At 41.7% G+C, this 14,728-nt stretch overlaps 1 protein-coding gene across 1 annotated transcript in view; it reads left to right on the forward strand.

Moving 5' to 3' along the window:
- Window positions 1-14,728, forward strand: part of INO80 (INO80 complex ATPase subunit) — a 167,790-nt gene that overhangs the window by 57,313 nt on the left and 95,749 nt on the right. The window contains 7 exon segments of the mRNA XM_040332513.1: window positions 2,881-3,067; window positions 5,048-5,115; window positions 5,800-6,000; window positions 7,209-7,289; window positions 10,222-10,317; window positions 11,308-11,367; window positions 13,857-13,999. Coding sequence (XP_040188447.1) covers window positions 2,881-3,067; window positions 5,048-5,115; window positions 5,800-6,000; window positions 7,209-7,289; window positions 10,222-10,317; window positions 11,308-11,367; window positions 13,857-13,999 — 836 coding nt within the window.

The raw sequence follows: 14,728 nt of genomic DNA on the forward strand, positions 1-14,728 counted from the left end.
TGCCTGCCCAGATGAACCTGGAGTGCAAGTTTCTTATACCCATGGCTCTGACTTTGAATAATTTACTCCTGGATTTAAAGGGTGCTCTTATTGATGCAGTTTGCACCACTCTGAAGCTGGAAGGTCAGCTTATTGCTTCTGCCAGTAGCGTTTCCAGTCTTGGGTCATTTTAAACTCCTAAAACTACAAAGACTTTGGCCCGGATTAACAAAGCACTTATGCCGACGTATCTCGAGATACGCTGTGTAAGTGTAAATATGCGCCGTCGTATCTGTGCACCGTGCCCACAAAACTAGATACGCCTGAAAATAGGCTTCACCCGACCGACGTAACTTTTCTACGCCGGCGTATCATTGGCGCATATTTACGCTGGCCGCAAGTGGTACTCCCATTGATTTCCTATTCACCTATGCAAATGAGGGAAATACGCCAATTCACGAACGTAATTGCGCCCGGCGCATAATATACGCGCTTTGCGTAAGTCCTACGTCCGGCATAAAGTTATTCCCCATATAGGGGGCGGAAGTCATGCAAAGGTATGGACCAGGGAACACAGCCGTCGTATTTTACGTTGTTTACGTAGTACGTGAATAGGGCTAGGCGTAGGTTACGTTCACGTCGTAGGCAGTGATTCGACGTATCTTAGGCAATTGTTTCGACGCGATTCTGAGCATGTGCACTGGGATGCGTCCACGGGACGGCGCATGCGCCGTACGTTATTCGTAACTTTGACGCTCAGTCCTTCATTTACATGGGATCACGCCTCATTAGCATGGCTCACGCCCACTTCCACCTACGCTGGCTTACGCTGAGGAAACCCAGCGTAGATTTGAGAGCGACTGGGGGTGAGTGCTTTGTGAATACTGTGCTTGCCTCTGTGCGCTGCGTAGCGTATATTCGATACGCTACGCCAGCATAAATATGCGCCAATGTATGTGAATCCGGGCCTTTTTCTTTACACCTGCTTTTCCAACTCTTAATAAGTTGCTTGCTTCCCTCAAGTGCTTGTTATTGTTGCATATTTTGTGAATATTTTGTTCAGAATTTGTTCATTATTATTTGTGGACCCATTGTCCGGATCAGAGGGGTAAACTGGCGGCTGGGAGACCATTCAATCAACTTAAAATACACTTTATTCAGCAAAACAGAAAATAATGACAAACTTTATCTTCAGGGGCAGCTCAAAACAACACAATGAACTTGTCATCAGTACAACACAGTATTTTCTAAATAATGTTCAGCGTCCCAGCCACAGCGTATATATTATTGCAAAGTCCCATTTACAGACAAGATCACCCAGCAGTTTCAAGTAAGTAGGCTTCCATGCAGGCATCCAGGTCTCCTCACCACTGATGGAAATACAGCCATCCACCAGCCTCTCTGACCAGCTGCTTAATAAACAGGCATGAAAAGGGAAGTAGCTTCCCTCTATTATAAACCCCCTCCTAAACCTGCTCCAGGCTGAGACTCTACACCAATTTTAGAGCTCTATTTTTGCTGGTGGATCTTGCTGTACCCCAAATCCTGGCTGTGATTTACCTTGTCAATTCATGTCTGACTGGTCAAAATCCTAAAAGAAATCTAGGCACTGCCACAGATGATCCCATTCTTATTTTGCTGAAAGCCCCCATCTTATTGTTTGCATGTGCCTCATGTTGGTGCAGATGCAGAGACCATTTTGGCTAAAAAGCTGAATTTCTACAAGAAGCATTTGAGGGACAATGTCTCTTCGGACCCACTCTTGGTAACATTATCAAGCAGCTTTATTTTAAGCTGCTTTGTCTGGGAGTCACTGTTCTTACTGCACAGCCAGGCACCTGCCTATCCTTCACTGCCTTTTATGCTTCCCAGCCCCGTCATTACCTGTTGTAGACATTGCTTTCTCTGCACACACTTCTTTGCTATATCCAGCAGTGGAACCCCTGAAAACCTCTCGAGGAACCCCAGTTGAGAAACCCTGTCCTTGTGCATCCGAAATTTCTACTCTGTCATATACACTACCAGTTTGGGGCCCTGCCCTTTGCCCCTTGGATGTTGACAGTTTCTGGCTCCAGTTGTAACCTTTGTGTTCTCATGGCATTCCCACTATGACACCTCCTGATGAGGTATAAAGTTGGCCTCTGAAAAATACATATAAAATAAAATTAATAAAAAGTACCATCATCCAGGATTCTGAGTAGAATAGAGATAGGCATTTGGATCCCAAGCCAAAAAGGGGGAGGGGCCAGTTGGACTATTGCGGTACAATAAGCAAATGTAAAATGCACGTGTAAGGTAAAGTATAAAATGTTTTTTATTGGTATAAGCACAGAACATACAAACAGTACAGTTTAAAATAGTGACGATCCATATGTATCACCACAGTATTCAACCCCCACAAGGGGGAAGGTCACAGTGGGAATAGGGGTCACTGGGGGTGTCTCTACTAGTTTTGCGGCTTTAGAAAAAAAGTGGGGTTGAGGCTCTGGAGGTCTTTCTTGCCCTAATATAGTTGCTTCCTTTCACTTTAACTACGACTTTGTTATTCCCTTTGTCTCGCTCCAGTTCATCAAAAGGTTATTGTTGTGATGTGCAAAACGGGCCATAGATGGATCAATTCAGCAGAGACCACTGTTCGACTCCTCTCAAGTGGGACTGTTGGTAAATTTTTCTGCATCACTGATCAGTGTATTCTGACAGCAGAGGAGACCTGCTAGCGTCCCACAGTCAGAATACAATAGCACAGCAGGGAGTATTCCTCCATCCACCTTGCATTAGTGCAGTCATTTTTTGTCTGGCATTCATACACTTTTTTTAAAAAAAATCTTAAGTCTGTTCATTTTGTTTGTATTTTAAGGACTTTTCTTTCTGTTCTTTCCTCTCTTTTTTTCATACGACCAGGCTAAAAGGCAGCAGAGAAAACTGAACTTCTTGATAACGCAAACAGAATTATATGCTCACTTTGTCAGCCGCAAACGAGAATCTGGTCCCGATGAAATACAGGAGGAGATTTTACGAAAGCTAGAAGACCATTCAACCCCCCGACAAGCAGGAGGTGCCTTCTTGAGTATCACACAGGAAGATTATGGTATTACAATTTGACATGATTTGCATTCACATGACAGTGGCCATAACATTTGTTATTTTAATACAATTGACTAATGTATTTAGTATATGGGTAGGAAGTTGTTCTCAATGAGAACTCACTGTTTGTTCATTGTGAACCAATTGTTTGTTGGTAGAGTGGCAACATCAGTCTAAGATTCTGATCAGACATGAAATGTCATATAACTTAACGCCTCAATAGGGGACATTCCCCCTGATTTCTTTTAAGTCTGTGAACCACTTCCCCCTTCTGATAATTAATATGAAAGTTGGAGAGTTCACTATATTATTGAAATTCAGTCACAGGTTTGTGACAGTAATGCTCTTTTGACTAAGAAAGAAAATCAGGTCATCTGCATATACAGAGACTTTGTGGTGTTGTTTTCTACCCACAATCTCTGAAGTGTTCAGGTTCGTTCATATGCACTGTAAGAAGGGTTCTAGGGTTAGAATAAACATGAGGCAGACAGTGGGTATCCCTGTTGGGTTCTGTTATTGATGTCAAATGGTGTTGATAGGATCCCATTTAATTTGACCCATGCCATAGGGAAGGAACACAGGGTTTCCAACCTAAGCTTGCATATGCCTACATCGATGGTTATCAGGGTAAGTTGAATAAAAAACCAGCGGACCTCATGAAAAGCCTTTTTGGCATCAACAATATAATGGTTTGGTCTGGTTTTGACAGAGCTGAACGGATGATGTTTTTTGCATGAATGCTGCTATTTTGAGCCTCCCATGTGGGCATAAAGTCAACTTTATAAAAGTGTATTACTTTGTAGAGGTGAGGCATAAGTCTTGAAGTGAAGATTTGGGCAAATAATTTTTAATTTATATTGAGGTTCAAAATGGGTCTGTAGTTAGAGCAGTGTAGAGGGGATATTTCCCTTCTTTATGAATAACTGAAATATGGGCAGATAATGCATCTAAGCGTGGTGTTGGTTGTTGACAAATACATCCCTGGGAATCACAGACCAGTTAGCCTAACATCAATAGTATGCAAGCTCTTGGAGGGGATGATAAGGGACTATATACAAGATTTTAGTAATGAAAACTGTATCATTAGCAGTAATCAGCAAGGATTCGTGAAGAATCGTTCTTGTCAAACCAATAGACCTTTTTAATGAGGAAGTGAGCCGCCATCTAGATAAAGGAAAAATCGCAATAAGCATTTGATTGGTTTACGCAAATGTTATAGCGTTTACAAAATAGGGGGTATTTTTATGGCATTTTTATTAATGCTTTTTTTTACTAGTAATGGCGGCGATCAGCGTTTGTTTTTTTCGGTACTGCAACATTATGACGGACACTTTTGACACATTTTTGGGACCATTGGCATTTTTATAGCGATCAGTGCTATAAAAATGCATTGGATTACTATAAAAATGCCACTGGCAGTGAAGGGGTTAACACTAGGGGGCGGGGAAGGGGTTAAGTATGTTCCCTGGGTGTGTTCTAACTGTAGGGGGGGTGGCCTCACTAGGGGAAATGACTGATCTTCTGTTCATACATTGTATGAACAGAAGATCAGCATTTCCCCCCCTAACAGGACCGGGAGCTGTGTGTTTACACACACAGCTCCCGGTCCCCGCTCTGTAACGAGCAATCGCGGGTGCCCGGCAGCGATCGCGCCTCTCGCGCAGGGGAGCCGACTTGCCGCCGTAAAATGACGGTGGGCAGTCGGCAAGCAGTTAAACTGTCACTTTAAAAAAATCTAAAAATATTATGTTTTTCTATTTATTTATTTTATTTACCTGTAGTTCAGATACTTATGAGGTGTTGGTAAGTGGCAAAGTTGGTAGCAAATGTAATATTATACTGGATCTTTTCAGTTTGTAGAATACAACGTGGAAGTGCCCTTCTTACTGTGCAAACCTTTTAGGCTTGTAAACCTTCTTTGTTTAAAAAACAAAAACATCATGACTATGTAGTACTTAGACTGAGTCTGCTAACTTTTTTTCAGACAGTGACTATTTCAAATCTCAAGCATTGAAGAATGCAGAGGAGGCTTTCAGGATACACCAGGCACAGGTGAGATTCCTATTGCTGTTTTCCTGTGTGGTCTTTTTTGTTATTTAGTTAAATTTATTGTTACATTTTAGGAAACTGTTCTTTTCTTTTTTTAGGGTAGGTAGTCATGACTCCTATTTTATTGGTCTTCGTTCGAAAAATTGCTACTTTAGCTGATGTACTCTGCAGAGCAGTCATCGTGAGGAGGCAATATGTATAGATGAACTTATTTAATTAGCTGTTACATTTTCTTACTTATTATATGTGGAATTTGTTATTAGCTTTAATTGCATATATGAATTTTATTGTGTGTTTTTAAAGTGGATCTTCACTCGCATATAAGACAAAATAATCTAAACCTTCACTGTTGCACATTTAGATAAATTTTTTGGGTAACAAGTACCTTTTGCAGCAGATACTTACTACCATTTTCCTATTCCTTGCCTAGGCAAGGGTAATGTCCCCCTTCCCCCACAGCCTCCTGGGATGCATATCACACATCCTAAGAGGTTTCCCTGCGCCCCTTGATCTGGCGCTGGCTTCGACTGATCAGAAAAGTCAGCAGCTACAGTAATTATAGCCGCAGACTTACATTTTTTTTCAATACCGAGTGAAGTTCCTCTTTAAGCCTTGTTATTCAGATTACAAGAGCTTGAAGATCATAAGTCACCCAGCACTTATTTTGAGACATATACTACTTTCCAGACCAGATCGTTTGATGAAGATGCCAAGGAAAGCAGAGCAGCAGCTTTACGGGTAGCTCAATCAAGCTTTGGAGAGAGTTACAGTCTGGCTAATCCATCAATACGAGCAGGGGAGGATATACCCCAGCCCACAATTTTCTGTGGGAAACTTAAAGGCTACCAACTTAAAGGCATGAACTGGCTGGCAAATCTTTATGAACAGGTGAGTTAAACGCACGGATTGTGTAATGAATTGTGAATAATTCCATTGTACTCGATATTTAAGGGATTCAATTGTGTTTTTTTGTATGTTTTATGCTTCAACTTCAAGGAACAACAAAAAGTAAATGAAAATGCCACTTGATTTCATAATTTCAGATGAAGTTTAGTAAACTTTTTAATAAAATGTATCTAAAGCCCATTTTCTGACGGCCTATGTTCCCGCTGGTAAAATTCACCCTCCCTTCCAAATGATCCTTGTAACTAGGACAAAAAATTTGGGAAAATCCAACATATTGGGTAACATTGGCGAAATCTTTTGTTGGTGACAGTAAGAGTCGGTTCACACTAGGGCGACACGACTTCCAGCGCGACTTTCAGAGGAGACTCCGAAACGACTTCAGCATGAACCACAGGGTTATCTACAACACGACTTGAAGTTGTCTCCAGGACAGGAGACTTTCCAGTGGCCAATCAAACAACAATCAACTCTAGGGGAGGGAGGGGGAGGGAGGGGTTTGCCTGAGAAATGTATGTTATCTTCCTGGAAAGTCGCTTCAGTTAAGACAGTGATCAGACTTGGATCAGACTTGGAGGCGACTTCCATTGAAATCAATGGGTACAAATCGCCTACAAGTCGGATTGAAGTAGTACATGAACCTCTTCTGAAGTTGGAGCGACTTGAGTAGTGTGTATTAACACCGCTCCCATTCACTTACATTGTTTTTCTCTACAGCGCGACTTGGGACGACTTGAGGCGACCTCAAGTCGGATCCCAATTCGCCCCAGTGTGAACCGACTCTCAGGAGGAGATTTACTAAATCTGGGAAGTGCAAAATCTGGTGCAGCTGTGCATGGAAGCCAATCGGCTTCTTTTTTTCAGCTTGTTCAATTAGGCGTCAAAAAAAAAAAAAAAAAAAAAACTGGAAGCTGATTGGTTTCTGTGCAGAGCTGCAACAGATTTTGCATTCTCCAGATTAGTAACTTGTCTGTCTAGGAGAGGATTTCTATTCCTTTGGAGAAAGAAAACCAAAGAAAAAAAGGTTTGACTTTTGATACAGCTTAATATTTCATTATATGTTGACATGTGTTTCATGTGCTATCTCTGAACAATTCTTTCTCTAACAGACTGCCTCTAGATATGATTGGATCAGTTGCATTACAAGCACAAACCAAGTAGTTAAATGCCATAACCCACTTTTGTTCTTTTAGGGTATTAATGGAATCTTGGCTGATGAAATGGGCCTGGGAAAAACTGTGCAGAGCATTGCTCTGTTGGCTCACCTTGCCGAGGTAAGGCTATTTGTTTCTTTAAGATTATGTTTCAGTTGTTGAACCATTAGTAAGAGAAAAAATAATAATTTACAAAAGGAAGCAGTTGGGCTCATTTTTTTTTGTGATAGACCAACACAAAGTGGTACATAATTGTGAAGTTAAAGGAAAATGATTAATGGTTTTCACATTTTTTTACAAATAAATATCTGCAAAGTGTGGCGTGCATTTGTATTTGCCCCCCTTTACTCCGATACCCTGAACTAAAATCTAGTGGAACCAATTGCTTTCAGAAGTCACCTGATTAGTAAATAGAGTCAATCTGTATGTAATTTAATCTCAGTATAAATACAGCTGTTTTGTGAAGCCCTCCAAGGTTTGTTAGAGAACCTTAGTAAACAAACAGCATCTTGAACACGCCAGACAGTTTAAAGCAACGTCGCACGGAACACTGTCATCATCCGAAAATGGAAAGAGTATGGCACAACTACAAACCTACCAAGACATGGCCGTCCACCTAAACTGACAAGCCGGGCAAGGAGAGCATTAATCAGAGAAGCAGCCAAGAGGCCCATGGGAACTCTGGAGGAGCTGCAGAGATTCACAGCTCAGATGGGAGAATTTGCCCACAGGACAACTATTAGTGGTGCACTCCACAAATCTGGCCTTTATGGAAGGGTGGCAAGAAGAAAGCCATTGTTGAAAGAAAGCCATAAGAAGTCCAGTTTGTGAGAAGCCATGTGGGGGACACAGCAAACAAGTGGAAGAAGATGATCAGGTCAGATGAGACCAAAATTGAACTTTTTGGTTTAAAAGCAAAATGCTATGTGTGGCGGAAAACCAACACTGCACATCACCCTGAACACACCTTCCCCACCGTGAAACATGGTGGTGGCAGCATCATGTTGTGGGGATGCTTTTCTTCAGCAGGGACAGGGAAAGTGATCAGAGTTGATGAGAAGATGAATGGTGTCAAAAACAGGCCAATCTTAGAAGAAAACCTGTTAAAGTCTGCAAAAGACCTGAGGCTAGGGCAGAGGTTCACCATCCATCAGGACAATGACCCTACAGCCAGAGGAATGGTTTAGATTAAAGCATATACATGTGTTAGAATGGCCCAGTCAAAGTCCAGACCTAAATCCAATTGAGAATCTGTGGCAAGACTTGAAAATTGCTGTTCACAGACCTTCTCCATCCAATCTGACAGAGCTTGAGCTATTTTGCAAAGAAGAAAGGGGAAAATGTCACCCCCCCTTTACATTTCTGTCTTTAGCAACCCCCCCTATGTATATTACCCCCTCCTTCTTCAATCACCCCCAGCTTTCCCCCCACAGGTCCAGGGCTGACTTCAGGAAACGGACAGTTCTGGATGGAGGGTTGGAGCTGCACAACTTATCCTGGTAACCAGCTTGTAATTGGTTGCTTGAATCACCCTGCGCCCTAGCAACCAGTTACCTGCTGCTTAACTTAAAATGTTAATTAGGCAGTTCCTACCCTCCATCCAGAGCTGTCCTGTCTCTGACATCAGCAGTGATGGCGGCTGAGAGGAATAGCCTGCTCCTAAATGGTGGAACTGCAGCGGTCTCGATGGGACAGTGACTTGGTCCGGATCTGGACAGCGGTCTGCCATTTGGTGATGTCTGCTGTATATAGTCCGCAGTGTGTCATCTGTAGCGGATAACTTACATGTCACCTCTGACCGCTTTCTGGTTTACGGGTGCACATTTATATCACCCAGACTCCATCCTTACTATGTTTTTCCTCTCACTTCTGTTTGCACACTAGTTGCTGTGATGTGCACTGCTCTATGCACACTACACATCCTATAGTCAATAGTTCCTAGTTCATCTTGGGAGCAAGTGAGATAGGGTAGCTATGTTCCTACATACAGTGGGACCATGGAGAACAAATGTTGCCTCTTCCTAGCACCTTTCACCTCAACCAGGATATTGAACTTCCATGCCTCTGTTGGACCCCAGTACATCAGAGGGATATTTCCCTTCACTGTCTGAATGTAAATTGTGCTGTTTGTGTCCAACTTGCAGCCAATTGGACTCCATCTTAGCCATCCTGGATGGTCCATACAGAGGGGGGGGCAGGCTTCTTGCTTCACCACTTCTGGGTGACTTAGACAGATCATTGTTCAAGCCCATGGTCTTAGGATTGTGTTCCACCCTTCTCTATCAAAACAAAGTCCATTAAATCTGTGAATGCATCTTGGGATTGTTTGGCATCAGACAACTCTTTTCTCAAATTTGTAAAGCTGCCACCTGGTCTTCTGTTTACACATTCCCCATGTTTTGCTAGGTGGATGTTTGGGCCTCATCAAATTCCAGATTTGGGCATAAGGTCCTCTGGGCATTTTTTTTTTTTACCTATAATGGGGTTAAGCTTTACGAATGTTAGTACTGTGGATGTTGACGCATTGGCTTCGGTGCTTTCTTATGCAAACACATATGCATATGAGGAATTCGGCCACTTTTCCTTTTTTAAGACATGCTTTCAGAGTTCATGACTGAAAACCAGACAGAGCCAAGCTTTTTTTTTTTTTTTAGAAAAGCCCTGATCCCTGTCATTCAACTTTTAAATACCAGATCATCTATTGCCCATCGAGGCTTTGTCAATTGGAAGTTAAATGATGGGATGAGCTTCATTTTAAGTTGGAGAAAAGGCAATTCCTAGTGTACTTTCTTGGCCCAGTGTTCCAGGGGATGCCCAAGAACATAGGGATCAATTTAAAGACATGCATTTGTACTTTCAGGCACCACACGGTGATGGGGTACAGTAAGTAAATGTTCACATGTCAGTGTGTCCTTCAGCTATGTGGAATAGTAAAGTCAGGTACCTGTCACACAGGTGAATGTGATAGTTTTGATGTCAGTTACTTTCTTTGTGAGCTCAAGGTTATTTATTTGAAATAAAGAACAATCTTAATTTGTGTTTCTTTATACAGAGAGAGAATATCTGGGGCCCTTTTTTAATTATTTCACCTGCCTCCACCCTAAACAACTGGCATCAGGAATTTTCAAGATTTGTGCCCAGGTTCAAGGTAAGGGGAGGGCAAACATGTATTTATCCATGTAATCATGCTAATTAAACATTTGAAAGATAAAAAAATCAATGCACTGGATTTTATATGCATTATTGTTGTTAAAGCGGTTGTATACTGCTGGACGTCTCCCCCCCTGCAAGATAAAGTCACAATGTGCTAGTATGCATCGCATACTAGCACATTATGTGAAACTTGCCTTAAAACAAAGCTGTTCCAGCGCTGCAATGTCAGCGCTGCTTCCATCTTGACCCGTCTTGCTTCCGGGTTCACAGGCTCCGGCTGGCACTTTCATGCATTCGCATGGGAGCCACTGTTCACGGCACAGGACTCTGAAGGAATGGCACAGGTGGCCATCCTTCAGAGCGCATGCACCAGTGATATCACTGGCTGCATGTAATGTAAATATCTCCTAAATGGTGCATGCTTAAGAGATATTTACGCTACCTATAGGTTAAAGGCAGTAAGCAAGTTTGCTTTGTTTTTTTTGTTTTTTTATGTTGTACTTTCAAATTTTTGTTTAGTGACTGTAATAGTAATAACAAATATATATATTTATTCAAGACCCGATTGTATATATTTTTTCCTGTATTTTTAAGTTTGCATAATTTGCAAACTGACATTTTTTAACATCCTTAAAATTATTACATAAAATCTTTAGTTTACCAATAAACATTTTTTCATGATTCTCAGAATGCAAAGCATTCTTCGCTTTCTAATATCAAAGCCCAGCATGGTCCCTTGTCCTTTTTCATTCATCAATTAGTGCAATCTAATTTCTACTGCTATTCAAGTCTGCTTTATATAACAACAGTAGAAAGAGCTTCTCAAAAGCTGGCAATCCAGCTTTGAACTTGCCACCTGCAGGCAGCATGTGGTAAATATGAAATGTTTTATATTTACCTGATTGAAAAGATAAAAATAAAGTATTAATAAAAATATTTATATACTACTATATTTAGTTTTTTGTAATGTTGTGTTTCATTTTAGGTGCTGCCATACTGGGGCAACCCTCATGAAAGAAAAGTCATCAGGAAGTTTTGGGGCCAGGTCAGAATCAATAAAACATATTTGTGTGATTTTATTTGCCTGTACTAATCAATTGTTAGAATTTACTTTATGGTCGTTGTTCAAAATGACTGGTAAAATACGATAGTCATTATGCAAAAGTTCTTATGCAAACGGACATAAAAAACATATTTATTAATAAATTTTTTGGCATTAAATGCAGGTCTATGTAAGCCTATGTGGTCATCAGACATTTAATACCGTATTTTCAGAGCAGCGTTTATAGGCATAAAATAAGTATGCACCAAGAGAGGGAGAAGCTTATGAGCATAATTTACTTGTGTATTCCAATAGCCAGACTAAATTAATATTCTAGTCAGTATTACAAGTACACTCAACACCATACGTGCGTGTGACATTAGAGGTTTTTTTTATTTATTTTTTTCTGCCAAGTTCTGACAGAAAAAATCCAGCATTTTCAGAATATAAATTCATATGCCAATGTGCATGAAGACTTAATTATATCTGAGCCCAAATCAAAAATATGTTGCAGCATTAGATCCTTTTTTTTTTTTTCATTTTTTTTCCCCTTAACTTTCCAAAGGTAAAACCGCACATTAAAACACTTTCTGTCACGTCATAGCTACACATATTTCTTCACTGTATACATAGAGGGAATCACTGTTTCCACACGGGTTGAATTTCAAGCGTGTCTGCCTATATCAAATTTACATCCTGGATGATGTGATCAAGGAGGTAAAACCTTCCGGATCTGAAGTGGTTCATGAATGATAGAAAAAAATTGTATGTGCTCCATTTCAAGATGAGCATTTGTAATGTAATAATTTTACTAGAATCCAACATTGTTTTGTTGGTAAAATGCTTGATAGGGTATTCCACACATTGCTTGAGTACTAAAATTTACCCAAGAACCCTTCAGCCAAAACACAGTATTCAGTAATGAAATGTGAACAGCTGGTGTTATTTGCTTTTAAATGCTCTGGCTAGAAGTACTGTTCTACAACATTTGAGCCTGCACCATGATTAGGGATGAGCTCCAGCGTGTTCGCACAGTCCACATGCAGAGCCCGCCAGGAAGTCTGCACCGCGCTGCGCTAATCACAGGCAGGGAGACATTTCCCGATCTCTGCAGCCGAGCATTGGGACAATGTCTCCCTGCGATTAACGCAGCGCGGTGCAGACTTCCTGGCGGGCTCTGCATGTGGACTGTGCGAACATGCCAGAGCTCATCCTTAGCCATGATGTTACACATCTATTGTTGTCATAAGTTATCCCATCCCCCGTTCCTGACTTTTGGCTAGAGCGAGGTAATTGAATTTACCTTGATATCAACAACCTGTAATTCTTTGTACAGCAGCATTTAGACTGAAAGTATGAGAGCCAGCATTGGGTGCCAACCAGGTTGGCGCAGTAGTGCACATGTGCTGACAGAAGGAGAGAGAAGGGGTGTACCTTGTCATTGTGCTGCTGCTCCATTATTGACTGATCAAAAGATTGGAGTGTTTTCTTGAATACATACCGTATATACTCGAATATAAGCCGAGTCTTTCAGCTCTTTTTTAGGGCTGAAAATACCCCCCTTGGCTTATACTCGAGTCAGTGTACCTGAATTGTTGACAGGCGTCCATTTTTTTTTTAAAGTCGCGGCTTCCTCCTGGCATTCCATTCTGTGATAGGCATTTGACACTGTGTTCCGCCTATCACTGAGGTCCTCTCATCCTCGGACAGTTTCTCAGCAGACACTGTGTTCAGTGTTCCGCCAATCACGGGCGTCCTATTGTCCGAGGATGAAAGAATGTCTCTGATTGGCGGAACACTGAACACAGTGTCTGCTGGGAAACAGAGGAAGAGAGGACCTCCGTGATAGGCGGAACACAGTGTCAAATGCCTATGATGGAACGCCAGGAGGAAGCCACGACTTTTAAAAAAATGGACGCCTGTCAAGAATTCAGGTACTCTGGCACAGTGAGACTGCAATGGGCACAGTGAGGTATGGCACAGTGAGACTGCAATGGGCACAGTGAGGTATGGCACAGTGAGACTGCAATGGGCACAGTGAGACTGCAATTGGCACAGTGAGGCGTGCAAATGGGCATTGTTGACCCTCTTTTCCACTTACAGTGGCTGCTGCATTCTCACCCTAGGCTTAAGCTTGAGTCAATAAGTTTTCCCATTTTTTTTTCTTGTGGTAAAATTAGGTCCTCGGCTTATACTCGGGTATATACGGTAGTTGTGCTGTCTGGCCTGAGTTTTCCCTATTACAAAACTAGCCACACAAAATTCGAAATTCCTTAACAAATAAATCCATTGCTGTCTATGTATTTTAACTGTATGTATTTTGCTCTTTTAGGAAAACCATATCTTGAACAGTCATTTACATTTTTCTCAGGGACACAGAAAGAATCTTGTATCAGTGTTGTCTTGTTTGTTATCATTTATCAAAGCACAATTACAAGCTTTTTTCTAAAATGTTTTATTCACCATTATTCCCTCTTCTTTTGACCTAACAGAAAACATTGTACACACAAGAAGCCCCTTTCCATGTGGTGATCACCAGCTACCAGCTGGTTGTACAGGATGTGAAATACTTCCAGAGGGTAAAATGGCAATATATGGTGCTAGACGAGGCCCAGGCGCTGAAGAGCAGTTCTAGGTAATGTTTCAGCAAGTTACCATTATTTTCTGTCCAGCATTAGAGATACTAACTAGATTTGATTTGCCAGTATCTAAAGATAGCCAGCTGCTGAGTAGGCCTGCGCAGAATATAGCTGTCTCAACACAGGAATTCGAGTGGGCATAAATGGTTACTGAAAAGTCAAATGGCTGTGAATCTACTTGGTTAAAGCGAAGACCATCACCCCAAGCACCAAAGTCAAAAGTCTCTGAGTCATCTTTGACTCTGAGATGTCGATGGATGCACAAATAGGATCAGTAGTCAGCGGATCTCACCACCTTCTCTGCCTGATGCGTAGACTCATCCCCTTCATCCCAGAAGAGGAGATAGCAGTAGTTGGAACAATCATCAATTCCCGACTGGACTACACAAACTCCCTCTACATAGCACTAACTAAATACCAGATTTTGCGCCTGCAAGTCGTCCAGAACACGGCAGCCAGACTGGTAACAGGGAAAAAAACGTATGAATCCATCGCCCCATCCCTGAGGACCCTTCATTGGCTAACCGTAAAGGATCGGGTCACTTTCAAGACCCTCTGCCTCATCCAGGAAACGCTCCTCAATATTTATGCGAGAAAATAAAACACTACTCACCCAATCGCATTCTCCGATCAACTAACCAAAACCTCTTCCACATCCCCAAGTCCCGCTACAAATTGAAGGGAGAGCGAAGATTTGCAGTCCAAGGACCACGGCTATAGAACGC

This window comes from Rana temporaria, chromosome 13 (assembly GCF_905171775.1).
Source record: "Rana temporaria chromosome 13, aRanTem1.1, whole genome shotgun sequence".
Taxonomy (NCBI): Eukaryota; Metazoa; Chordata; class Amphibia; order Anura; family Ranidae; genus Rana; species Rana temporaria.